General features: G+C 35.7%; 3 protein-coding genes across 8 annotated transcripts; 2 read left to right on the top strand and 1 right to left on the bottom strand.

Annotated features, from left to right (window-relative positions):
- Positions 1–577: 577 nt before the first annotated feature.
- LOC131046512 (disease resistance protein Roq1-like) lies at positions 578–1099 on the top strand. The gene has a single exon (XM_057980273.2). The coding sequence runs from the start codon at positions 578–580 to the stop codon at positions 1097–1099; it is 522 nt and encodes a 173-aa protein (XP_057836256.2).
- Positions 1100–7122: 6023 nt separating this feature from the next.
- On the bottom strand, positions 7123–12059 carry LOC131046465 (disease resistance protein RPV1). 5 transcript variants are annotated; one of them, XM_057980225.2, is made up of 6 exons: positions 11325–12059; positions 10100–11189; positions 9700–9759; positions 9226–9579; positions 7912–9129; positions 7123–7825 (listed from the first exon to the last, which is right to left on the bottom strand). In XM_057980225.2, the coding sequence occupies exons 1-6, from the start codon at positions 11879–11881 to the stop codon at positions 7331–7333; spliced, it is 3774 nt and encodes a 1257-aa protein (XP_057836208.2). In that variant the 5' UTR covers positions 11882–12059; the 3' UTR covers positions 7123–7330. The 5 variants fall into 5 exon arrangements, with proteins under 5 accessions (XP_057836208.2, XP_057836205.2, XP_057836207.2 ...); XM_057980222.2 differs by having other exon boundaries at positions 9226–9759; XM_057980224.2 differs by having other exon boundaries at positions 7912–9579.
- A 2387-nt stretch (positions 12060–14446) lies between these two features.
- Positions 14447–19799, top strand: LOC131046464 (disease resistance protein TAO1). 2 transcript variants are annotated; one of them, XM_057980219.2, is made up of 6 exons: positions 14448–15270; positions 15400–16474; positions 16660–16722; positions 16838–17176; positions 17274–18776; positions 18862–19797. In XM_057980219.2, exons 1-6 carry the CDS (start codon positions 14786–14788, stop codon positions 19474–19476), a joined length of 4080 nt encoding a protein of 1359 aa, XP_057836202.2. In that variant the 5' UTR covers positions 14448–14785; the 3' UTR covers positions 19477–19797. The 2 variants fall into 2 exon arrangements, with proteins under 2 accessions (XP_057836203.2, XP_057836202.2); XM_057980220.2 differs by lacking the exon at positions 16660–16722 and having other exon boundaries at positions 14447–15270; positions 18862–19799.
- The last annotated feature ends 7572 nt before the right edge of the window (positions 19800–27371 follow it).

The raw sequence follows: 27371 nt of genomic DNA, 5'->3' as shown, positions 1-27371 counted from the left end.
AATTAAATCTCTTGTAAATTGTTCATAACTACTAACAACCCATACATAACAATAAATATGATTAAGAAACAAAAATAAGACAATGAATCAATCATATTTGTAAAATTCAATATAATGGTAGACATATTACAATTTTTGGAATCAAACTTAGAACATGATATCCTGACCTTGCATTCTTGCAACACTTTTAGGCTGCCATTTTTATTTAAGAAAAAATATTCCTCCTCTCGTTCGTTTTCTTTTAATTATTTATTTTTCTTAAATTTCAATTCGAGGAAGGAGCGAAAAAGGTAACGGCTATTTCCGCGTCCTTCCGAGGAAAGAGGGAAGACCAATCCTCTTGGCTCTCAACAAACAGTCTTTCGTCAATCTCTCAACATTTTCCTTTTTATTTGCGGCAAGAAAAAGAAGGGAAAGGTGTCTTTCATTTCACCAACCTTTCCTCGAAGGAGAATGCAGTGGCATTCATTTATATGCAGTCTTTGATCTAGCTCTATTCACCTCATTCTTCCTCAAAACACATCCATCGTTTCAGAGATTTGCTTGGATTTCGTGTTTCAACCCCATCCTCGCATTTATGGCTTCTTCATCCTCATCTCATCAACGAAATGCTTTCTCTAGAACCAACAAAATGAGAGAAGTAGAAGAATCTTCGGGATCGTTTGATGTGTTTATCAACCACGAAGGCCCCGATGTCAAACAAACTCTGGCTACTCAGATTTACAATTTTCTCAAGGAGCGAGACATACAAGTATTTGTTGATTCGCAAGAGACGACGCTTGGAGAGTCGTTTCATTCAATCATTGAGACCGCGATTAGTTCTGCTTCAGTGCTTATCGCAATATTTTCAAAAAAATATGCAGAGTCAACTTGGTGTCTGGCTGAGCTGGTTCTTATGTTACAAAGTAAGGCCAAGATTATTCATGTGTTCTACGAAGTGGAGCCGTGGGAACTCCGCCACATAGAAAAGGGAGTATATGCTGAGGCTTTTCGTAAACATGAAAGCGACAAGAGGCATCTGGACAAGATTGAGAAGTGGAAGGAAGCCCTTCAACAAGTTTCATACACCGCAGGCCACATATTCAAAAATTCAGAGTAAGCTTTCTGCCCGTTTTGATTCTACTTAATAAATCTATTTACATATTTTCTTGTAGGAAAACAGGTTATATGCAATGAGAAAAATAATCGCTCTCATCAAATTCCCCTTTTTATTGCAGTTCTTGCAGTATATCTCCCTCTCTCTCTATCTTTATATCTCATTTCTTATCTCTCACTTTTTATATATTTCTTTTCCATCTCTATCTATTTCTCTCGTCCACCTCCATCTCCGTCCACCTCCATCTCCACATTCATCTCCATATTGATCACTATTTCTATCTCCTTACCCTCTTTCTCTTTCTCACACACACTTTTCACCCCTATATATTCTGGCCAGCCTTAAACATCACACACTAAGCTTTGACCGATTAAGTGGCTGGTGTGGGCCGCTTAGTCTGTTCTGTTCTCTTACCCATTTTCGTTCCGGTAAACAAACACTCTTGTTACAGCCAGTGGTCAGCGGTCAGCAGTTCCCGCGTGTGACATACGTTGTTCTCGTGCGTGTCAAAACCAAACAAAAATTCAAACGTTGTTCCCGCGCTGCTCCAGAAGTTTAGTGGGTGCCATAAAGCGTCCTCAAGAGGCAGTCGAACTGTTTAACAGGTGTCCAAGCCGATCAGTCTACATTTGCCAGTGCAAAAATGCGAGCGTTGGATCAGAGTTTAGGTAATCATAAAAGCATAAACGATAGGGGGCTTTCATCTGATGTACTTGGAAATAGTCTGGTAGACATGCATTCAAAATGGGTGAAAATAGGCAAGGCGCATGAGGTATTTCACCGAATAGCTCAAAGAAATGTGGTTTCATCGAAGCTTTGAAGCAGTGTATGGGTATCCATCAAAGCATTAACCATAGAGGAATTTTGTCAGATGTAGTTGCTGTGCAACAAATGAAAGCATACATAAGGCACGTGAATTATTCGAAGAAATGCCTGAGAGAAATGTGGCCTCGTGGAATGCATTAATTTTAGGATATCTCGGATAGCCACAAAATGAATTTTGCAAGATTGCCTTCAAATTTTAAAATTATTGAAGCATTCTTATTATAAAGAAACCAAAGAAAGCATTAGAGTTGGATGGTTTTTAAAAAAAAATTAATCAGTAATATTGAAAATGTTTAAGAGTATTTTAAAGTGGGTGGTCTCATGATTTTGTAGGTAGTTAAAGTTTAAAAGTTTAACCTTGAAAATTTATAGATGTTTAGGGTTTTATGAATTTATTTTTATTTTTTATAATAAAATATAATAATATAAAATGAAAACAAAGTTAATTTGAGAGAATTTAAAAACTTCCAATGATTAATAAGTGACAAAAAATTTCAAGGTGGAGCTTCTTATTTATTAAAAAATATTTTAATTACTACCATTTTTTGGTCTAATGGAACTCCCTTTTCCTTAAGAAATAATTCTTGAAACTTTTCCATGGGACCTCAATCTTAGAAGTATTTAAAGTGACATGACTTTTGATTGGGATCCTAAAAATGATTACTTTCTCAACCATCTATACAAATGTGCAAAAATGGTGCAAGGTTCAAATGATAGGGAAATTAATGAATGATGGAAGAATTAAAAGATCCATAGATGTAGTTGGATTGAGGGCCATAAAATGGTAGATTCATTTTGTGTAGGAGACAAATCATATCCAGAAAAATGAGATTCATGCAAATTTGAAGAAGTTGGCTTGGGAGATGAAAGTAGGAGGGCATTTTTCAAATTCATGACATTTACTTAATGATGTGGAAAAAAAGGAAAAAAAATTATTTATTTACCATGATAGTGAAAAGGGCAATTTCTTTATTGGAGTTGTGAAGAACCTTCAAATACGTGTTGATTACCACACTACAATGAAATCAACCTCTACAATTTCTACAAGAAAAATTGTTGTAAGACATGTGAATTGTTTCCATGATTTAAACATGGAGGATTTTTTTTATGGAGATTATTGCTAATAGTAAATGAAGTGATATGGAAAATAAGATTGCACTATAATAATGTGCACCATGTTATACCTAAACTAATATTGAAGGAGTAAATTTTAGTATTAATTTTTTCAGAAATTTCTTTTTCTTTTATTATTTGTTTTGAGAATATGGCACTATGGACTATGACATTGGCTTTGTAAAATTATAACGTCCATAGGGCGTAATACAGATCACTATTATGTACTATTGTGGTGTATATTAAAGATTGATTTTATGATAACATGATATTTAATTGAATTACATATTCATAAGATTGAAAAATATATATCACATGAAAAGTTGGAGGATGAACAATGTAGTTGAATGACATACATTAAGTACTCATCTTCATCTACTACTGCTTCTAATAAAACTAGTGTTGCTACATCCATGGCTTCTAATGATTTAGTGCAACCATATTTTCATTATCTTCCAATTATGTAGCTACTTGGGATGATTATTTCATATACATTGTAGGTTCATTTTGTTAGTCCTTATCTTGTAGACTTTGAGGACACTATTTATGATATTCATCTTGTAGATTGATGTTAGCTCCTATTAAATCGCTTCATCTACTTCAAATATTGTATGGAGACCGTTGAGTAGCATTGGGAGGAGGTGTCTTTGTCTTTGTATAATGTTCTACATTAGTTTTTGGATTGCATCTTCATAAATGTAGCCTTGAACACCTATGATAATCTTATGTAATCCTATGTCTCACTCTAGTCTATGTAACCAAGGAGTTCCCTTTGTATTCTTCATCAATTCTCACAGTATACTTGCATCCTTTGATAGATTAGCATTATTTTGTCATATTTGATATGTCTTGTGCTTTTATTGAAGCTCCTAGATCCTAGGTGGCTACATCTTTAGCCAAATATTTTGTTCTCTAGAACATTCTATACCAACTCTTAAATAAAACAATCATGATTAGGATAATCTTAATAATATTGTGATTGTTGTTGTCAAAACCTAGGAATATGTATTTTCTTTTGAATTGTTTGTAAATATATTTGTACCTGCCTATCTATAAGTAATACAATTTATATAGTTTTTATTTAGTAGAAAATGTGTATAATTTTTTTCTATGATACTTTCAATTGTTGATAGATGGGACACTTCTAAAAGTTTGAGTAGTACAATAATTTGATAGAGGAAATTATTTCTCGTCAAGTACTAACTAACTCATCAAATATTTCATGTACATGAAATCAATAAATCTATGCTATCAATATTAAAGGTTATATAAACCTCATCTATCATATGCCTTAAAATCATAACCATTATAAATAGTGACCATTGCACTTGTTCTTTGTTTGTGCACATTAAAAAAAGGCCTTAGGCAGTTAATACACATTTTATATAATAGAAGATACGCTTGGAAAGGGTTCTTCCTTCTTTCATTATCATAATGTCCTCAACACATTTAATGACCTTGTCTAAATAGGAGAATCATCACTTTTACAAATATTAAGACATTAGAGAAACATTATATGATCAAACAATCAAATTTAATAATAAATTTAATCAAACCAACCATCATCATAGATTAAGATCATATTGAATATATTGATGTAGACTTGGGAAAAATAACTATATTGAGTTTCTTTTGTGTAGATGTAACCAAAATTCATGGTTTCAAGAAGAGTTTAAGCATTCTTGGTGAGACATGAAAAAAATTAAGAGTCAACTAGAATAACAACTCACATTTCTTATTTGTGAATATCAACATAATTCACTAGGTTTTAAGGAAAGTACTATGAATGATTAGTGCACCATTAGAATGAATAGTACACATGTATGACTATAATTGCAATAATATCTAAAAATAGAAAATGAGTTAAGTGTAAATTAACAATTTCAATTTATGCCAAAAGGAAATGTTTGTTACAAAGTGTTGCACGATGGGGATATTTATTCAAATATTAGTATGCCCATTGTATTTCTCATTTAGTTGTGTGCCCACTTTGATGAGAATGTCTTAATGACATCCAACATGCTCTTATTTTAAGCTTAGTTCATGGCTAGATTCCTATAACACCCATTTCACTCATGTTTGTGTCATTTTCCATTCATTCATTATCTAGTCATCATTGTTGCCCCTTTATTCATACTTACTTCCATATATATTCTCCCTCTACCTCAAAATTATCATTTTACCCCAATGTTCATTTTTTAGTGGAAAACAAGGAGAATTTTGTATTACATATCCATTCATAGAATGTGTCCTATTGACACAAGCATTACATCCCTTAACATTGCAAGTTCTAGCAAATTAGTTTATCATATTTTATTATCATAATTACATATAGTATCATCTAAGTAAAGGTTTAAGATACAATGATTAGCATTCAAGTGGACAATCTAGACCAGTAAATGTTTTATTTTTACTCAAGTATATCACTTATGTGACATCCAATGAAAAGTCGTATGATATAAATTCAAAATCAATGTAAGATAATAAAGTTAGATATTAAAAACCTTAATTACCACATATATGTGAATGATTCTATTAAATGAGACAATACTTTATTTCCTTCAAAATCAAATTTTCCAAACACTTTATTGTGAGTTTTTTATCCATTATATGTTTTGAATCTACAATATTTTTATAAAAAAAGTAACAAATAAAATAAAATTGTTTAGATTATTGACGTGATATTACAGAAATTCAAATATCGTATTATGAATCCATTTATAAGAAAAAAGATGTGTTCAAATTTCTCTAATTCACTATTTAAGTTAAATGCTCTACACCTAATGGACTTCAAAGCTAAGTAAATGGTTTAGCAATGCTGCAAGAGTCACTAGAAGAGTGTATGAAAGTTGGATGTAAGCTTTTTCCCATTATAAGTGTCTGCATTTGAAGGTCTACATAAAATATTTTAAGAAACAAAAAGCAGACCTGTTCATACACCACATTCCTTGTTTGATTACGTTTGACTAAAACCACACCAGTTTTTCAAGATCCTTGAAGGCACCCATATGATTAATTGATGAGTGTGCAATATACTATACAGACCAGATTTTTGCCAAGTAATGGATGCATGCCCCTTTATAAATATATAAGACTTGAAAAAAAGAAGCAGAAAAATACTTGTATATAGGCACAATCAGTACATATAGAGCTCATTTTTAAAATTAAAAGATCAAAGATAAAAGCAGAGAAGCTATATAGGCGGTCATGAACTGAAAATAAAGTTTTGTGTGTTTAAATAAACCTACATTTGTTCATCCTTCACATTGTTTGTGAGGAGCTTTTATAGCAATGACCTTGTCATTTCATGAAACCGCATTTCTTTGAGCCATTCGGTCAAACACCTCACGCGCCTTGTCTATACTTCCCCATTTTGAATGCATGTCTACCAGACAAATTTCAACTACATTGGATGAAAGTAGCCTGTTGTTCATGCTTTTACAGAACACCTAAATCCTGTTTCAATGCCCCCATTTTTGCACAGGTTGCGATTACGCTGGTAAAAATGTGAACTGATCGGCTTGGAGACTGGTGAAACACTCCGATTGCCTCACAAAGACACTTTATGGCTCCCACCAAACTACTGGAGCAGCGCGGGAATGACATTTGAATTTGAGTTCGGTTTTGTCACGCGCGGGAACTGCTGATCGCTGACCATTACCACTGACTGTAACAAGAGTGTTTATTGGAACGGAAACGGATAAGAAAACAGAACGGATTAAGCGGGTCCATACCATCTACCTAAATGGTCATAGCTTAGTGGGTGATGTTTAAGTCAGGTTATATATTCTCCCTCTCTCTCCCTCTCTTTATTGATTGCAAACATTATATGAGCTTACTGGTAATGGACCCTAATTATCATCTTGATTCAAAGGTTTTGTTTTAGTCATCTTTGGATCTATGTAAGTAGATGCATAATTGGTTTGAAGCTATCACTTCTCCATTAACACATTCATTACACAAACAACATCATTTGCTAGATGATCCAATAATTGACATCATGTAGTACACAAATGTATACAAAAAAGACCAATTTTTTATCTAATTGAAATTCCATACCTCTTTGACATACCCATTGCACACCAAGATGCAATTGCTAGTTAATAATATCATTTATATAAGAAATATATTTGAAATCTTAGATAACTACATACATTATATATCATTAAATAACAAAAATTGTGAAAAAAGTGGATGCTAGTTAATGATATTCATGCAAACGGTGGATGCTTCACTAGGTGTCGCCACCACACTTAACAACAGAAGGAAGAAGCCTGTTCATTCATTTTACATGTTTTACACCTGGTCGTGATTGTTGGCCGAACAACTTTCAAAAAGCGGCAATAAGCTACGAACAGCCTCCATTGCTGTTTGCTCCTCCCCACTCACAACCAAACCTTTCTCCATCTCGTCCTCTTCCGCGCAGTTTCCTCCGTACCCACTTATTGACAACTCCTCTGAAATAAAAAGTGAGCCTTCGTAACGTTGTGTGAAGACACCTACCCATGCCCATCGACCCTTTTCAACCTTGGTTAGAACGCCGGAAAACCCATCCCGCATGTCACGACAGTCTAAGCCGAGAGTCATTTGTGAAGACACACAATTTAAAACAAAACAGAGGATAGTAGCATTGCCATTGGAGGAATGTCTGTGCAGCAATCTCGGCCTGGACTGAATTTTCTTGTTTGAGAAGGAGTCAACGACAAAGAGACCCCGCGGGAGTAAGGAGTCTACAAGTGAGCACGCACCAGGGACTGCTCGGGTACATATTGCCATTATATCTGGCCATTTCTGCAAAAAAAATTCACAATATTTGGTCAATGCGCAATCCAATGAAAAAAAGTAAAAACCTTTTGATTCTTAGAAACTATTATTACCTGTATCGTTTGAATGCAACGTTCGATAGCTGACCCCTTGTTTGCTCTGAGTTGCAGCTCCTTCAGTTTCTCCATGTATTCCAAGCTTTCTATACCAGGCACCTCCCGGCAGGTGTCTACTCTCAAGTTTTCTAATGTTCTGCAATATTCTAAACCTTCAATTTTCTCAATTTGGTGGCAACCTCTTACCTCCAATTCTCTGAGCGAAGTTGTTCTTACAAAACTCGGAATGTTCTTAAGCATTTTACACTCAGTCAATTTCAATGACTTGAGCGTCGTTGGCAATGCATCTATTTCCACTAAATGACAATTATTCTCAACTGTGAGAGTCTCCAAGCTGGGACAACAGTTCTCAAAAATTGAAATTCTGCAGACTTCGGTTTCTTTTAAAGATATCCACTTCAGGTTGCTTAATGCAAAAGGTAAAAATGCCGCCCCAAAATCCAATTTACTGATTGGACAACCTGATATGATCAATCTTCGAAGACCATTCAGTTGCCTAACTGATTTTGGTAGAGAATTCACTCCTACATTATTTATCTCTAATTCCTTTAAGAGATTCAGATCACCCACAGAATCAGGTAGACATGTAAGCTGCGGACAACCACAAATTGAAAGATTGGTCAAGGAAGACAAATCTCCAAGAGAGTCCGGCAAGCTTGTGAGCAACACGCTACCTACAACCATCTCCTTCAGCCCGCTGAGTTGACCGATGTTAACTGGTAGCTCCCTTAAACTGGTTCCCCTTAAATAGAGCTCCTTCAAGGACTCCTGATTTATGATGTGATAAGGCAACTCTTGCACTTTCTCGCAACCAACCAGACTCAATATTTTGATCTCTGTCATGTTTTCCAGAATGTTCAGGTCCTCTGGCGTGAATCCGAGTTCGCTGCACCCCCCTAAATTGAGATATTCCAGGAGCATCAGGTTCTTGAAAGAAACTGGCAACTTCCTCAACTCTCCGCAACCGAAGATACATAGATGTCGTAGATTATTCAAATTGCCGAAACTGCTGGGTAGTGATGATAGCATTGAACAATCACATAACACCAGGTGTTCCAGCGACTGGAGAAGGGAAAATTCTTCTGGCAGACTCACCACTTCGTAGGCTTTTATGATTACTATCTTTTTCAAATGATTGAGACTTCCTATTGAGTTTGGAAAACCTTGCAATTTGTAACATTGACAAATAACCAGTACCCTCAACTGCACAAGAACCTGCAGCACATTACCCAGTAGAGGAATGTAGAGCATACAGTAATTATAAAAAGATTGAAATACAGATTTAAAACAGCTGACATGGAAAATACTTACCTCGCCGTCAGTCTCGGTCCAGAGTTTTTCTAAGTGATGATCCCCTGCTTCGCCTTCATGGAGTTCTAAAACCCTCAACTTTTCCAATGAAAGCTTTGGTGGAAGACTTTTCTGCCCAATTTGAAACCAGCGAAGCCAGACCAATTCTCTTGATACTTCACCGATTATTTGATTGAAATAATCTCCTCTTATCGCCAGAAACTTTAGTCCAACTAAAGAGGGGGAGAGCCGCCAAATTCCTCTACTTGTTTCAACCATGAGTTTCCCTTTCGAGCACCAAAAGCTGAACTCATCAACCTTATCACTTGATTCAGTTATTTCGGTTAGTATTGTTAAAGGTTTTCCTTCTCCCTTCTGAATACAAGAAAAACATAAAAAAATCAGAAAATAGAAAAGCACATACACAAAGCCAAAGAACTTCGACAAAGAACTTCGACAAAGAATTAAAATGACTAGGAGGAGGTGAAGAAACACCAAATTATCAATCCACTGTTTTTGAGTTGAGGCCATTATTCCTTGAAGGCTGATTCTTTCCTGAAGAGATAAAACACCAAATTAGAAACTATTAAAATACGCCAAATTAAAAGCTGATAAAATAGAAGTGCTAATAGAGTCAGAACTGAGATCAAGAGAAATTTGTTGGCTAAACATACCGTTTGAGTAAATTGGTAAGTTGATTTTGGCTATTGATTGCAAAATAGTTCTAGCTACCAGACTGTCATCTTAGACAGTTATTTGATTGTAAAATTAATAAAACTTTGTGGACACAAGTTCGTTTGTGTTCAGCAGAAAGGTTTGCTTAGTGATACAATAAAAGGATTAATTAGGTTCAACTCTGTTAAATGAGACAATAAAAAATAAATATTAATATTACCTCTTTTTGTTTTTGAACATCAATAATCTGGTGGGGAAACCAAATCCTATAAGGGGATTGTTTATTTGCAATGTGCCTTCCCATATCCTTTAAATGTTCAGGCATTTGAATGCAATTGTTATTGTCAAGCTCAATCAAACACTTATGCAGGAGTCTTGTCCAGCTTTGTTGACCACTCCACCCCAATCCATTCCATACTTCAATTGCCAAGCTAATCTCTTCTCCAACGAAGAAACAAGCTATATCGAGAAACATCTCTTTTTCTTTGTCATCAAGAATGTCATAACTTATTTTGAGACTATGCTGAATAACATTAGGCAATATTTTAGATATTTTATGCAACAAATCCTCCCAACATTCTTTGCGAAGCTCCCCATAGAGTTGCCCTCCAACTACCATGAGAGATAAAGGTAATCCATTGCACACCTTTGAGAACTGTCGAACAAGTTTCTCAAATCCATTTCGAGGAAAAGGTTGTGCAAAAGCATGCCAACAAAAAAGTTGCTCGGCATGAAACACATCAAGTGCTCTCATTTTATATATAGAGCTGATGCCCCAAGATTTAAGGACATCATAATCCCTTGTGGTAACAATGATAAGACTACCCCTTTCAACGCTGTCTTTCATTGGCAACAGAGCATCCAGTTGCTCTACATTATCCACATCATCCAGAACAATCAATATCCTAACGGATCTCAAACAATTTGAAAGAAAATCCATACCATTCTTGATATCGTCAGATGATACATCTTCAAAATTAAGATCTTTGAGGATTTTTTCCTGCTTCTTAAGCAACAGGACTTTGCTTGAGGCATCTCTAACATTAAACACAAAACTAGACCTCTTAATCAAAGAGGATCTTTTGTTGTATAACTCTTTTGCAAGGGTGGTCTTTCCAGAACCACCCATACCCCAAATTCCAATAATTTGTACACCCTGATCACCCTCAGCAGATTGGAGTGCATTCATCTCAAAGTCTTTAACTGTTTCTTCCAGACCTACCGGATATTTTGCGACCTCTAATGGCACGTTTACGTTTATTTCTCGCAATACACAACTTGTAATTGTCTTCAGCAAGCTCTTCTCATAGCTGAATTCGTAAAACATTTAAAAATCAAAATACTGACAGGTTATTATGCCATGCCAAAGGTCAAATTTCATACATATACATATGAAAAAGAATGCATATTTGTTAAAATACGGAGGCCGAAAGTGTAGCACTTACTCTTTATTGCTTATGACTTCACCAGAGTAATATGAGACCTTGAAGAGAGCAACCTTCCACTCCTCAAGTTGTTCCGGACTGTATCTACACTTCTTCTTATGATGCTTAAAGGCCTCGACATACTTTCCTTCATCTTGATCTACACATCTGAGATCGTCAGGATCGACACAAAAGAAAATAGGAATAATCGGGGCGCCAGATTTAAGCATGAATGATAGCTCCGCCAAACACCAGGGTGATTCTGCATACCTCTCGGAAAAAATAGCAATATGAACCAAAGCGCTGCTCATTGCTGCTTCTATTGTTCGGGGCAAAAAATCACCATATTCCAATTCTGGTGCATCCAAGAAAACTGAAAGTGCCATACCAGTAAGGATACCATACAGAGCGCTAGCTAACGTGGATTTGACGTCTGGTCCACGATGATTGATGAATACATCATAGGAAGGTTTTTTCATGAGGTTTGAGGCAGAAGTAGGTGCAGATGGTGCGATTCCATCAAAAGCGTCCATAATCTCGGCCTTTTCTTTACTCCCGGTGGTAGAAGTGAACGCCATGGAGTTGGGTTGCAGAGTAAGGGGATGGAGAAAGTAAAGCAACGGAAGCAGGCTTGGTGTTGGGAAGGTGAAGGGCTAAGTAATTGTTAAAAAGAAGAGATGAAAGCAGGAGGAAGCGCTTTTTCTTGTTTATAAGAGAAGAGAGCATCAGCGATGGGGACCAGGAATGACAAAAGCACACAGATTTGCGGAAGAAATAGTGGAGGGCGTACGAAAGCGCGTGGAAAAAACGCGGAATCATGGGAGAGGTGAGTTACCTTGATGTGGAAGACAGAAGAGCATGTAAAGGCATCGAATTGATAAGATTTTCACTTCACAGTACTATACAAAGCATTCTTTTAAAATAAAATAAAAAATGAAGGAAAGATGTTGCTACTTCCTTTCACTTTTCAGTATATAACTATATAACTGTAGACATATAAAAATGACTATATTTCTAAATAGATATTTTATGTTCATTTTTTTATTTAATTAAATTATCTCCATTCCTTTATTTAATTAAGTAAATTAGTTAATTTATTTAATTAAATTCAATTAACTCATTTTAGGTCATTTAATTGAATAAATCTTTTTATTTAATTAAATATATTTTTCTAGATCTTTTAATTAAATTTACATTTAATTAAATAGGGAATCCCAATTAAATAAATCTAATTTATTTAAAAACCTCCACTTGAAACCAAATTAAAATAAATTATCCCTCACCCACTTGCATTTTCCTATATCTCCCACTTGCATCCTAATCCCCTTCCTAAATTCTTCTAGATTCTTCTAAACCTAATCAATTAGCCTAAACTCATCCATCATCCCCTTTCCCTAAATTTAAGGAGGTCACTTCTCAAATTTGGAGGAAAGTCTTCCAAATGCATTAAAGTCTTTATCCATTCAACAAAAACTCTTACAAATTTGTCCCAAAAGTCTTCAAACCATTAATGGTTAACTCAACCCTCTTGCATGATTAGAAACTTTCTCTAAACTCAACCTCCATGTAACCCAAGGGTCTCATCAAACATTTATTGCTTTGACCATGGTTAGTCCTAAATTTTTTGCACAAAAGTTTATCCTTTGGGTAAAACCTTTGTCTATTGGATAACCCTAACTTAACCTTAACCTAACCTTAACCCTTAACCCTAAGGTAACCATGAGGTCTTCTCAAGCATTTAATGCTTCCTACCTCTCTTCTCAACCCAACCTTATGTTGACAATGGTCACCATTTCATTGGTGCAAATTGCAAACATGGATTCCCAACTTTCAAACTCAACTCTTGATTATCTCTTTCAATCCTGGCCATCCATTGCCCTATTTTTGCTATAAATAGAGCTCTCATTCCTCCATTTTCATATATCCAAGTCTTTAGCATCATACTTATACTCAAATCCATCTAAGCTTTAATATCTCATTTTATGCTCATCATTTAGCCTCTCTTTTAAAAAGGAATTAATCTAAATATGTATGTTTAGAGTATTTTCCTTATCATTTAGCGTAATCATAGACTAATATATCATGCTAGGATAGTCTTGCTACTAATCTTGTCATCTTATAATCTAGTTTATTGTATTTGTAAGATCATGCATAGCTTAGGATGCATTTTATAATAAAATCAATCAAAGCATCCCTCGTTCTTGCATTTGTTATCCCTAAACCACTTTGCTTAGTGATCTGAGAGCAAAGACATTGGTTTGAGGGACCTTATGAGATAGAGAACCATGGAACCAACCTTGGGACGCTGAATCATTCTTCGTGACTACATAGCTTGCACCAAGAAGTCCTGTGGATGTGTGAGCAAGGCTTAAGTTTCATTTTTCACATTTTAAGTTCTATTGACCCGCTTTTCCCGCACACAATACCTACTCTTTTCTTTTTCTATTTTTGACCTATATGATAATTTTTTATTTTTTAAAAAAAATGGATGTCTTCAATGTTCTATAAATATACTTATGTGTCCAAAATAATCTTTCCACGCCTAGACATCCATATTGGCTTGGATACGTACTTTATAGTGGATAGCCACTCCCTACACGGGTAACAATGATATGAAATGGTTAAATGTGTAAATTAAGCATGGAAGAAATGTGGAAATTTGTGAAAGAAATGTGGAAATTTGTGAAAGAAATGACGAATCATGTGAGAGGTGGACCCGTTTCATACAGAAAGCGTGTGGAAAACAGACTGGATGGTTGGTAAGAAATGACTAAAAGCATGATGTGATTTAGGCAACAAATGAGTGGCTTCGATTTGTGGAAGAAATGGCATTGTGAAAAGTTGCACAGTGGGACAATACCAATCTCACATCATTCTGCGTTACTTCTACGAATTTTCAGACTCCAAATCTCACGCCACTCACAACTTATTCCGCGTTTTTTCTACGGGGTTTCGTAGGCAAATAACCCTACCTGCATACTCGCTTTATTTCAGAATAAACGACAAATGAAAATTTCCTGCCGGTGTCTAAAAGTATGGTCGTCAATCTGTCTTCCACATGCTTTCTATACGAAACGGGTCCACCTCTTACATGATGTTTCGACACAAATCTTATTTATTAACACTGTCAAGTGTTTCTTCAACGTAATTTCGTACGCCAATTACCCCCGGGCACTTTATTGCATTTCTTCTAAACCGTCTCCAATGGAAATAGGGAAGATGGGATTTTATGGAGGAGCATTTACGCCTTTCATCCTTCAATCCGCAAATCGCTGCTCGCTTTTGGTCATTTCTCATCTCCATCACCGACTCCCTCTTCTTTCACAACTACGAAGTGATTCGTCATACTCTGATAATTTCTTCTCTTGGTAACCTGCGTACACCTTTTTCACATTTACTTAGACCTTCACCTTCCCGACTGTAAGCTTGCTTCCATTGCTTTCCTTTCTTTCTTTCATCGCCTTTCACTGCGACCCAGTTCCATGGCGTCTACTTCTGCTTCAAAACTCATGGAAAAGCCATCCTACGATGTATTCATCAATCATCGTGGACCAGACGTCAAATCCACCTTAGCTACTGCTCTCTATGGCATGCTTACTGGAATGGCACTCTCTGTATTTTGGGATGCACAAGAGTTGGAGCATGGTGATTTTTTGCCCCCAACAATAGAAGCAGCAATGAGAAGCGCTTTGCTTTATATCGCTATTTTTTCCAAGAGCTATGCAGAATCACCCCGGTGTTTGGCAGAGCTATCACTTATGCTAGAAACTGGCACCAGAATTATTCCCATTTTCTACGATGTAGATCCTAGTGATCTAAGATGGGTAGAGAAAGGGAAAGGCGTGTATGACCAGGCCTTTAAGGAGCACGAGCAGAAAGGTGGATACCCCGTGGAAGAACTTCTGAAGTGGAAGAAGGCACTCCACATCGTCTCATTTTACACTGGTGAAGTCATAAAAAGTAATGAGTAAGTGATACAACATTCGACCTCCATATTTTAACAAATGTCTATTCTTTTTCATGTGTGTAATTTAACTTTGGCATGGCATAGTAACGTGTCAGTATTTTGATTTTTCAATGCTTTTACTGTGTTCAGCGATGAGTGGAGGCCGCTGAAGAAAATTAGGGATTGGGTTGTGCAAGAAATAAACGTACCATTAGAGGTTGCAAATCATCCTGTAGGTCTGGAAGAAGTAGTGAAGGACTTCGAGATGAATATATTCCGATCTGATCAGAGTGTACAAATCATAGGAATTTGGGGTATGGGTGGTTCTGGCAAGACCACCCTTGCCAAAGAGTTATACAATAGAAAATCCTCTTTGATTAAGAAACGCAGTTTTGTGTCTGATATTCGAGAGGCCTCAACCAAAGGTCTGTTGTATAAGAAGCAAAAAGAAATCCTCGAAAATCTTCGTGTCCAAAATGTACCATTTGACAATATTGAGGAAGGTATGAGAACTCTTGCTCGGCATTTGAGATCTGTTAGAGTGTTGATTGTTCTCGATGATGTGGGTCATGTGGACCAACTTAATGCTTTGTTGCCTGCAAAAGACAAACTGGAATGGGGTAGTCTCATCCTTGTTACCACAAGGGAATATGATGTTCTTAAATCTTGGGGCATCACTTCTATATATAAAATGAAAGCACTTGATCCATACTATGCCAAACAACTTTTTTGTTGGCATGCTTTTATACAAGCCTCTCCTCAGGAAGGATTTAAGGAGCTTGTTGAAATTTTTTCAGAAGCTTGTCACGGATTGCCTCTATCTCTCAAGGTAATTGGAGCACAACTCTATGGAAAGTCAGATAAAGAAGATTGGAAGTCTTTGTTGCATCAGATCATGGGGATATTGCCTTTTGATATTCAAAAGATACTCAAAATAAGTTATGATAGTCTGGATGATGAAGAAAAAGAGATGTTCCTTGATGCTGCATGTTTCTTCATTGGAGAAGATTGTAGTTTGGCAATTGAAATATGGAATGGATTGAGGTGGAGTGGTCTACTAAATTGGGAAAAGCTGCTGCATAGGTGTTTGGTTGAGCTTGATGATGACAATTGCATAAGAATGCATGACCATATAAGGGATATGGGAAAGGACATCTCAAATAAACAATCACCCTATCGGCTTTGCTTTCCCCAACAATGTATTAATATTCAGAGAGAAGATGAGGTAAGATTAATATTTTTTCAATTGTCTCACAATTAACTCTTTTATTAGATCATAAAGACATCCATTTTGATACATAAATGTTTTTGTCTACTAAATTTTATTAATTTTACAATCAAATAGTATGTGTTGGCTTGTATTAGCTCGTCTATTCAGTAAGTTTCGATTTTCTATTTTTCTTGGTTCAGAAAAGAATTGGCATTCAAGGAATAATGGCGACCTCAAATCGAATAGAGTGGATTAATGATGGGGTTTGTTTGCCATGTCTTTTGTTTCTCTACTTCCTTCTATGATTTTAATTGTTTGTAGAAGTTTACAGTTCTATATTTTATTTTATTTTGTAAATATATATTTTTTTCTCTCCAGAAAGAGAAATTACCAGAAATGGCCGAAGTAAATGATGAGTCTGGTAAGGTCGATGAGGCTCGCGTTCGCTGCTCGCACGGGGAACTCATGGTTAACACAAACGAGGGAATTTGGTCGCTCTCACCTTCTTTAGTTGGACTAAAATTTTTAGTGATTAGTGGAGATTCTTTTAACGACGTACTGGGTGAAGTATCGAGAAAGCTAGTCTGGCTACGCTGGTTCCAAATTGGGCAGCGAAATCTTTCTCCGGGGCTATCATTGAAAAATTTGAGGGTCTTAGAAATCTATGAGAAAGGGGAACATCACTTAGAAGAGCTGTGGGGGGAGACTGACGGTGACGTAAGTATCGTTCGTTTTACTTGTGTTATATCTATATTTCAATAATTTTGTAGTTGATGTATGCTTTACATTTCTCTACTCGAAAATGTGCTTGCAGGCCCCTCTGCATTTAAGGGAGTTGCTTATTTCTAATTGCCGCAAATTTCAAGGTTTTCCAAAATCAATAAGACATTTCAATCATTTGAAAAAGATAGTAATTGTTGGGGGCTACAGTGTTACGAGTCTGCCAGATGAATTCTGCCTTCTCCGATCCCTGGAACACCTGGTGTTAGAAGAATGTGCAAGGCTATCATCACTACCCAGCAATTTCGGCAATTTGAGCAATCTGCGGCATCTAGATTTGTCTTCTTGCTCTGAGTTGAGAAGCTTGCCGGTTTCATTTAAAAACTTAAAGCTTCTGAAAGTTCTCAATTTAGTGGGTTGTTCTCAACTGAGGTCGGAGGACTTGAGCTTTCTGGAAATCATAACAAAGCTTGAGTACGTGAACCTCTCTGAGTGCCAGCAATTGGAAGAGTTGCCTCGTCACATCACAAATCAGGCGTCCTTGAGAGAGCTCCATTTCATGGGCTCTAGTCTGAGGGAGCTACCAGATGATATCGGTCGACTCAGTATGTTGAGAAATATGTTGATAATAGAAAGCCCGTTTACAAGATTGCCGACCTCTTTTGGAGGTTTGTCTTCTTTGACGAAACTTTTTATTGAAAGTTGTCCTATTCTGAAATGTCTACCTGATTCTCTTGGAAATTTGTCTTCTTTGAAAAGACTTGAAATTAGTCATTGTCCTGTGCTGGAATGTCTACCTCAGTCTCTTGGAAATTTGTGTTCTTTGACAAACCTTACAATTAGTCGTTGTCCTGAGCTGGAATGTCTACCTGAGTCTCTTGGAAATTTGTCTTCTTTGAAGGATCTTGAAATTAGTGATTGCCTTAAGCTGGAGTGTTTACCCAACTCTCTTGAAAATTTGTCTTCATTGATTAATTTTGACATTAGGGATTGTTCTAAGCTGAAACGTCTACCTGACTCTCTTGGTGATTTGTCTTCCTTGACGAATCTTGAAATTGAATTTTGTCCTGACCTGGAAGTTTCACCAAAATCATTTAGGCAACTGAATAATCTTGAAACACTGCACTTATACGGCTGTCTAATCGGTGAAGTGTATTTTGGGTCGGCATCATTACCTTCTGCATTGAACAGCCTGAAGCGGATATATTTAGGAGAAACAGAAGTGTGCAGGATTTCATTTTCGAAAGACTGTTGTCCCCACTTGGAGAGTCTCTGTGTTCTTAATAATTATCCTTTAGTAGAGATTGACGCCCTGCCAAAAACCCTCGAGTCAATATATTTGGAAAACTGTTCAATGCTGGAACACATTCCAAGTTTTGCACAATTAACTTCTCTCAGAGAATTTCAGATAACAGGTTGCCAAAAAATTGAGAAAATCGAAGGTTTAGAAAATTGCTCAAGATTGGAAAGGTTGGCTGTTAGGTTCTGCTGCGAGGTGCTGGATGTAGAAAGCTTAGAACACATGCAGAATTTGAAGCAGGTGGAACTCAGTGCAAGCAAGGGATCAGTTATTGAACGTTTTATTCAAAAGATAAAGGTAATAATAGTTTCCAGGAGTAAAAATTTCTTCCTGTTTTTCATCGGATTACGCATTGGCTGAATTTTGTGAAAGGAATTTGCAGAAATGGCCAGATGATTTAAAAATACTAGGTAGAGCAGTCCCTGATGCGGCCTCACGTGTAGAACCCTTACTCTCTCCGAAGCTGGGTTCGAATCTCCAGATCGTTGACTCCATCTCCAACCAGAACATTCAGTCCATTTCAAAATTGGTGCAAAAGCGTTCTTCCATTGGCGATGCCTTTATGCTGTATTTTGTGATAAATTGTCATTCTTCAATAAGCGGACAGTTGACATGGAAAAAAGACGGTGGATTGCTTGGAGCTCCTCTAAACTTTGCAAAAGGTAGGTGGGCATGGGTAGGTGTCTTCACTCAACGTTCCCAGTACAAATGGCACACTGCAGAGTTCTCAGCGGACTGCGAAGATGAGGACGGAGGAGAGTCCGAAGAAGAGGACGCCGAAGAAGGAAACACCGAAGGGTCCGAAGAAGAGGACGCCGAAGAAGGAAACACCGAAGGGTCCGAAGAAGAGGATGGAGGAGAGTACGAAGAAGTGGAGAAAGGTTTGGTTGTGAGGAGGGGAGAACAAGCGCTAGTGGAGAAAGCTTTATTTGTGACAGGGGAAGTACAAACAGTAATGGAGGCAGTTTGCAGCCTACTGCCGCTTTTCCAAAGTTAATAAAGTTGTCAAATTAAAGCAAAATATACAAGGAATGTTACTGAGAGGGAGAAACATCTTTATGGATAGGGGATAGGATTCATACTTGGACATGTTTTAATAGTTGTGATAATATTTTTTATTTAATGTATATTTTTAATAATATAATATTAATAGTTGTGAGATTTAATAAAGTTGTTAGTGTTGGTCTGAGTATTCATAATTCAATGAAACGAATTATTTAGATCTAAAAGTGTCAAATCATGTGATGCCACATTGAGAATAAATAAAATGTGTAACTGATATAACTCAATGCATATTTGATGATTTGGGCCTAAAATCTTAGTTATAATCAAGAGTCTTGCAAGTAAGCCATTGTAAAATATTTGGAATAATTTGAAAATGCTACATATGATTTTGAGACAAAATTATGATGGTCGACTAATAGATCTTCTCTCCTATAATATAATAGTAGCAACAATTTTTTGACAACTTTAAGGAGGATACTATTTTTTAAAGTATTGGGTAAACTTTTTTTAACGTGATCAATGATACCGACAAACTTCAAGTTCATTTGCAATTATTTAAACTAATTAAATTTTTTATGTGTGACTAATGTTATGTGTTAAAGTTGTATTTAAGGCTATTTTTATTTAGGTATTTGATAGAATAAAATAAATTTTGTACGATGTTTTATTTTGCAATAAATTTATTTTGGCATATTTAATTAATCTTTACATATAAGAACTTAATTTATAGTAGAAAAAATAGGTTTGAAAATTAAAAAAATATGAATTTAGAGATTAACAATGGAGATTGGGATGTGTGACTTTGAGTTAGTTTTGAATTTAACTAACACTTTCATTGGAAGGGGGTAAAATGGCCATATCGGACAAAAAATTATATCTAAGCTTACATGCTAGAGAGTACAAATTGATATGTGCATTGAAGATATATTAGTTTAATTTATTATATTTTTGTGTATATAATATTTAAGTAAACCCTTCGTCCAAGGGGTTGAGCTTAGTTGGTTAAATCATTGAGTTCTCAATGTAGAGACCTAAGTTCAACTCCCATGAGGGACATCTTTGTGGAATTCTAAGTTATGACTCTTGGTCTTCCATTGGTTGTATTTGTCACATTGTTTAAAGTGGATTTCGAAGTTGTGACTCTTGGTCTTCCAATTGTTGTTTCTAGTTTGGTGCTCGAAAGGAGCTAGTATTTGTAATAAGTTTGCTTGAAAGGAGATGGATTGTAATGTTGTTCTATGATACTTAATACAAAAAGTAAATCCTTCAAATACACACAACATTGTCTTACGACATTTGATAAATGTTTGTATGACATTTGTTTACAATTGATTGAATTCATAATTTGTAACAACTTCAGTTTTGTTTGGAATTCAATCCACAACTTCCTTTGCTTCTATCAAATGAGTTTCAAATGAAATTTTCACTTGTTTATTTTTATAGCTACTATGCATTGGAACAAACAATTATTATATCATAAAGGTGTACTTGGTGTTATGTTAAAAGTGTATTTTGTAGAGAATAAAAAGTTAGTTTATGCTAAACAAAGGATATAAAGACAAGAAAATAAAATATTGGTAGCATGAAAAAATCCCTTGAAGCATTGATATATGATTGTCAAACATGCCTCTATATATCATGAAGATGTGAATGTATTAAGTTATAAATTCTATTTGGAAAACATTTTGTGAAGATGATAATGAAAATAATAGAGTGTGAAGATATCTATAAAAAGTTACATACATTAATTCATTGTAATGAGAGTATATGTAGGTGAGTCTCACATATATTTTTTATTTTATGATAATTATGTATAGATTATTTTTATTCATGAATATCAATCAAAGGAGAATGCAAGCACTATCCAAAGTCCCTTTATTGATTGAACTCTAGAATACTTATTGCTATGTCGACCAGCCCAAGCTCTATGCATGCTTTGCAACAAATTTGTACAGATGCTCCTATAATTTTATATATTGCTTTTCCTTTAATATTGGTTTCCATTTATCAATTTATGAAATATGTATAAGTGAATTGAATTTTTTATATGGTTATATGTATGTGACTGTGGATCTATTTGTTTATATGCTTCTACATTTACATAGATAGATACATGTTACATTTGTTCATATTGTTTGAGCAACTTTTTATATATCAAATTGCAAATTTGCACCCTCTCATGCATTGACAACACCATGAATGGATCTAAAATGTGGATATGTATGCCCATAGTGGATTCCTTCTACATGTTCTTGGTAAGATCTTCACAGATATGAAAGCTTGATGTTGTGGGATACTCCCTATTCATAGGTGTCACATGTGGTGTTTTCAATCCATCTAGAGGTTGTTTACATCCAATGGTTTTTGCCAATGTTGATTACTAGTACTATTAGGAAACTTGTTTTGCATTTTCCTACATGACCTACATTTTTTTTTTAGTATGAGCATAGGCATGGATAATAACCATACATAGGGATGTAAAAAAACCATACAACCTGTTTACCAATATATTTTCTTTCTCAAAAAAAGATTGTTTACCAAGGATTAAGCTTGATAAAAATCTCCAAGCTTCTTCCAAAGACCTTTTGTAGTCTTCTCTTCATGGACATTCAATGATACAGAGTTTACGAAACAGAGCCTTATAAGGCTCTTATCTTTTCGATCAATTATATCCTAAACATCTTGCATAGTAGTCTAAGGTTTTGTTATAGATATTGTCGCCTATAGATTTCAATCCATGAGCATATCCTCCATTTTTAAATTCCACAGTTCAAAGTTGCTACTATTAAACTTCTCCACATCAACTTTTAGGGATGTGCTTGCCATCTTCTTCCTCCAACAAGATTTTGAAAATACTCCGTAAAAGCTCCCACTCAAACTGAGATCAGTACAAAAACCCCGCTACCCAACAACAGAACCAAAACTGGCCAAGCTCTGATACCAACTGAAAGGAAGCTAAGGTGCGGAAAACGCTTCCTAACACTAATCTAGTGGGGGAGATTCTACAAATTTTCTTTACAAATATTTTATTAAAAAAATAGAAACACATTCATAGGTAGAAAATAAACATGCATAAAGATAAACACAAGATATATCGTGGGGAAAACCCTTTCGGGTGAAAAATCCCACACTCCAAAAGCATAGTACTTTGTATCCCAATAATCAAATTATTACAATACAATGCTATCACTTAGCTTATTCAACAACCTAGATTAATTTCATAGCATAAAACTTCACATGCAAACATTACATTACATAACACTCCTCAAGACTACCTTTTATAGAAAAATACAATTCAAGAGGAAACTTCTAGATGAAGTATCAAGATGGGGTCATGCATAACATTTGGCCCTATTTTTTGGCCACCAAAACGCATAAAAATGACACATGTACATCTCCAAATGACTCCCCATTCAAACCTCCTAAGTTGGGCACTCAAAATTTACTATTTTGAGGTATGACAGATGCTATTATGCATTTTACAGTTGTCATAACTTACAACGCTTATAGTTGTAAGAGAATCTGTCATAAATGACTACTTTTAGCTTATTCTCTTACAACTCATCATAACCCTCTCCATGCAAAAGCTATCTTTTGCCACTTGTCCATTCTATCATAGAATCTATCATAGGCTTACACTTGTCAAGATCCTCATGTGGGATGCTTGCCTCCACATGTGCAACATATGTGTCATACATGTTGAATGATGTGCAATTTACAATTCAATATGCAAGATGTATTCTTAATGTATTCTCTATATCTATGTAGTTTTCTATCTCTATTATGAATCTGACTATCTTCTTTATTTGACAAGTGAGAGGAGTATTTTTTGATTTCAATATCCTCTTCACAAATATCAAATGATACATATATGCAAGAGGGAGGATCAAGCAGTGCCTTGACCAGTCATGTCTTATGGACATGACCGATCAAGACACTACTTGATCACACCCCTTCATATATGTTATCAACCAGTGTTTAACATATTACTAGCCTCATACTAATCGGGGTTCACATAACGTAGAGTATATGCTAATCGGTATTTACGATGGGGTTGGCGTGGCATATTAACCAATGGGAATCAGTGTCTATGTTAATTGACACCGATCACTAACTAACGGTTATACATCCCAAGCGGTGCATACTTTTCCACCTGAACGCACTTGATAATTATTTGTTTATTGTAGGGAACACAACCGATGTAAATCAAAATACATAGTTAACCTGAATAACCATCAATGATCACCGATATACCATGCTATCGATATTGATTGACTAAGTAGATTTGATATAGAGAGGAATGATTATCAGATGAAAATAGCTTGATGTTTTCTTGATGGTTATTCGATATGATAAATGATCAAATGAAAGACTTCATTTATCTATCATTCAATCATTTATCTTACCGAAGCCATCATGCATTAACACTCCCTCTTAGCTCGGTAAGATAAATGAGAGCAGTATATCAAGCATCACAATTCAAATGATAGTTAGCATTCCTTCACACAATCTAACTTTCTAGGGAATCATATCACCTAATCACATGATATGAAGTATCACCTAAACACGTGATACAAAGTGTCAATCACATCAATCTTGCGATGATAGTATATCACCTTAGCATGTGATATCAGTATTGCTTAAGCACACAATACTTAAGGATAATCATATGAGAAAATATTCAATTCTCATCTTTATCCAAGTTGTGGTAGGTGCACTAACATCTCATATAAATGTTTTACCACAACACAATCATGGCTCATCCATGACACACTAGAGATCCAACATGATAACTGGTTTGGACATTATAAGATCATCACCTTATAATGTCTCCATACAAGTGTTCATTATCTTGAGAGATAGTCACCTCTTAGATATGAACCCAGGGGATAAAAATCCAAAATGTCCTATCATAACAAAGAGGTTTACACATTAAACATCTTATTGATATTTAAATACAGATTACAAAGCAAATTACCTTTCTATCATACCTAAACCTTTTCTGAAGTGATCAACCTTCACTCTGGAAAGAGGTTTGGTTAGAATATCTGTCGTTTGATCTCCTGTACAAACATATTCTAATTGAATCACATTTCTGTCTACCATATCTCACACATAGTGGTATGGGATCTCAATATGTTTGGATCTGTCATGGAACACTGGATTAACTGAAAGTTTTATGCAGCTTTGATTGTCACAATGTATAATAGTGGGTTTCATAGGTTCTCCAAATAAGCCCACAAGCAACTTCCTAAGCCATACTGCCTCTCAAGCATCCATAGAAGCTACAATGTATTCTACCTCGGTGGAGCTTTGAGCGATAGAGGATTGCTTCCTATTGATCCAAGATATCATGGTTGAACCTAGACTGAAGCAACACCTTGAAGTTCTTTTTCTGTTAGTTACACATCCAACCCAATCTGAATCTGTAAATCCATGTAGGTTTATGTCAACTTTCTCATATTTGAGACCAATGTTTAGAGTACCTTATAGGTATCTCATGATATGTTTAACTACAACCAGGTGTATCTCCTTAGATTCATATGTGAACTGACTTAAGGCATTAACTGCATAACAGATATCTGGCCTTGTATTCACTAGGTACATCAAGGACCCAATCATCTGTTTGTATTGAGTAGAGTTAGTGGGTTGTGCCTCTGTTGCTGCTTCTTTAAGTTTATGTAAATTGGTTTCCATAGGAGAGGTCATGGGCCTACAATTTATCATTATGAATCTCTTCAAAACATCCAAGGTATACTTTCCTTGGTTTAGTATAATGTTGTCAGGATTCTGCCATACTTCCAATCCTAGGAAGTAATGAAGGAGTCCTAAGTCCTTCATATCAAATTCTTTGGATAGATCTTTATTGCATTGATCTATAAGATGATCATTTCCTATGATTAATAAGTCATCAACATATAAAATCAACATTAGCATATCACCTTTATTTCTTTTGTAGTAGAGATTAGGATCTGCATTATTTTTAGAGAAACCTAGTCCTGAGAGATAGGTGTCAATTCCTTCATACCAAGCCCTGAGAGCTTGTTTAAGCCCATAGAGAGCTTTCTTGAGTCTGCACACATGAGACTCTGCATTATAAATTTCAAACCCTTCAAGTTGCTCTAGGTATACTTCTTCTGAAGGTTCCTGAAGGAGTAGCATACTTCTGAGCTTCTTCTACAGTTTTGGTGGCCCATAGTGGTCTTTTCTTGAGGTTCTCTCTAGGTGGGTTTTGAGTTTCACCTACATTTTCCTCAAGAATCTCCCTCTGAAGCTCAGGAGTAGAGTCTTCCTCTATTCTAGGGGTGGGGATATAGACTTTAGGTTCTATTGAGCTTTGGGATCTTTTGAAGGCTAAGTCTTCTTCAAAGATTACATCCCTACTCAGTTTAATATTCCTCTGACCAAGTATATAAATTATGTAGGCCTTGGAGGTTTCACTATATCCTACAAGTATTCCCCTTTTTCTAGAAGGCTCTAATTTTAATCTCTTCTCCTTAGGTACATGAATATAGATAGGGCATCCAAATATCCTAAGGTGGCTAATGTCAGGTTTTGATTTAGTAAATACTTCCTCAGAGGTCTTATCTTCAAGATGAGAGTGAGGACATATGTTTTGAATATATACAATAGTGGTAGTTGCTTCTGGCCAAAGATTGACATTTAGATTTTGATCAAGAATCATAGCTTCGGCGGCTTCAACAATTGTCCTATTTTTCCTTTCAGCTATTCCATTTTGTTGAGAGTTATAAGGTATTGTTAACTCCCTCTTAATCCCTAAATTTTTAAAAAACTCTTTAAATAATTTTGATGTGTATTTCCCCCCATTATCAGTTCTTAGGGTTTTAATTTTATTTCCTGTGTAGTTCTTTGTTAGTGATTTGAATTCTTTAAACCTATTAAGGATCTCTTCTGATTCTTTACATTTTAGAAAGTAGATCCAAGTTTTCCTAGAGTAGTCGTTAACAAATATTACATAATACATACATCCCCCTAAAGAAGGTGCAAACATAGGTCCAGATATATTAGAATGAACTAACTCTAGAACTTCGCTTGTTTTCCTATTACTATTTTGAAAAACACCTTTAGCATTTTTACCTAGTGCACATCCCTTGCATGCCCTTGAATGATATTGCTTTAACTTAGGTAGGCTTGTGACAAGGTTTCCCATTGATGATAAAGCTCTAAAAATTCAGGTGACCTAGTCTTCTATGCCAAACTTCATTAGCATCTGTAGTTTCATGGATTAGGGCTAGGTTGATCTTTGTGCACAACTCATACAGGTAGCCTTGTCTTTGACCAATGGTTTTAGATTTCTTGATAGATGAATTCTTTGACCAAGCCAACACCTTATTGTCCATGAAGGTCACTCTGTACCCATTATCCTCTAGTGCTAATATGGAGACTAGGTTTCTCTTGATGTTTGGGACATATAGTACTCCTTTAAGTTGTAATGATACGCCTGACTTTAGTTTGATGGTGCAGGTTTTAACTCCTCTGACTCGATGTGTGGAATCATCTCCGATAGTCACTTCCTCATCATTCTCCTCTATCATGGAGTCTAGCACTTCACTAAGCTCTGTAATGTGTTTAGATGAGCCACTGTCGATCACCTAGGAGTTAACCTTGTTTGATGCTTGTTTTTTAAGTGTTGAGTAGAGTACATACTTCTCAGAGTCATCTTCCCTTTTAGATTTTCCTATTTTAGCAAATGTGGCTTGCTTAGCTCTTTCTGGACATTTGGCAACATAGTGCCCAAATTTATCACATCTATAGCACTGAATCTGAGAAAGGTCCTTCTTGAAGGATTTCTTACCGTGACAACCTTTTCTCTTCCTGAATTGTGTCTACTTGCCTTTCTTGTTTGAGGTCATATTTAGAACTTGA

The sequence above is a fragment of the Cryptomeria japonica genome, chromosome 7 (assembly GCF_030272615.1).
Source record: "Cryptomeria japonica chromosome 7, Sugi_1.0, whole genome shotgun sequence".
NCBI classification, from domain to species: domain Eukaryota; kingdom Viridiplantae; phylum Streptophyta; class Pinopsida; order Cupressales; family Cupressaceae; genus Cryptomeria; species Cryptomeria japonica.
This window is presented reverse-complemented; position numbering and strand designations above follow the sequence as displayed.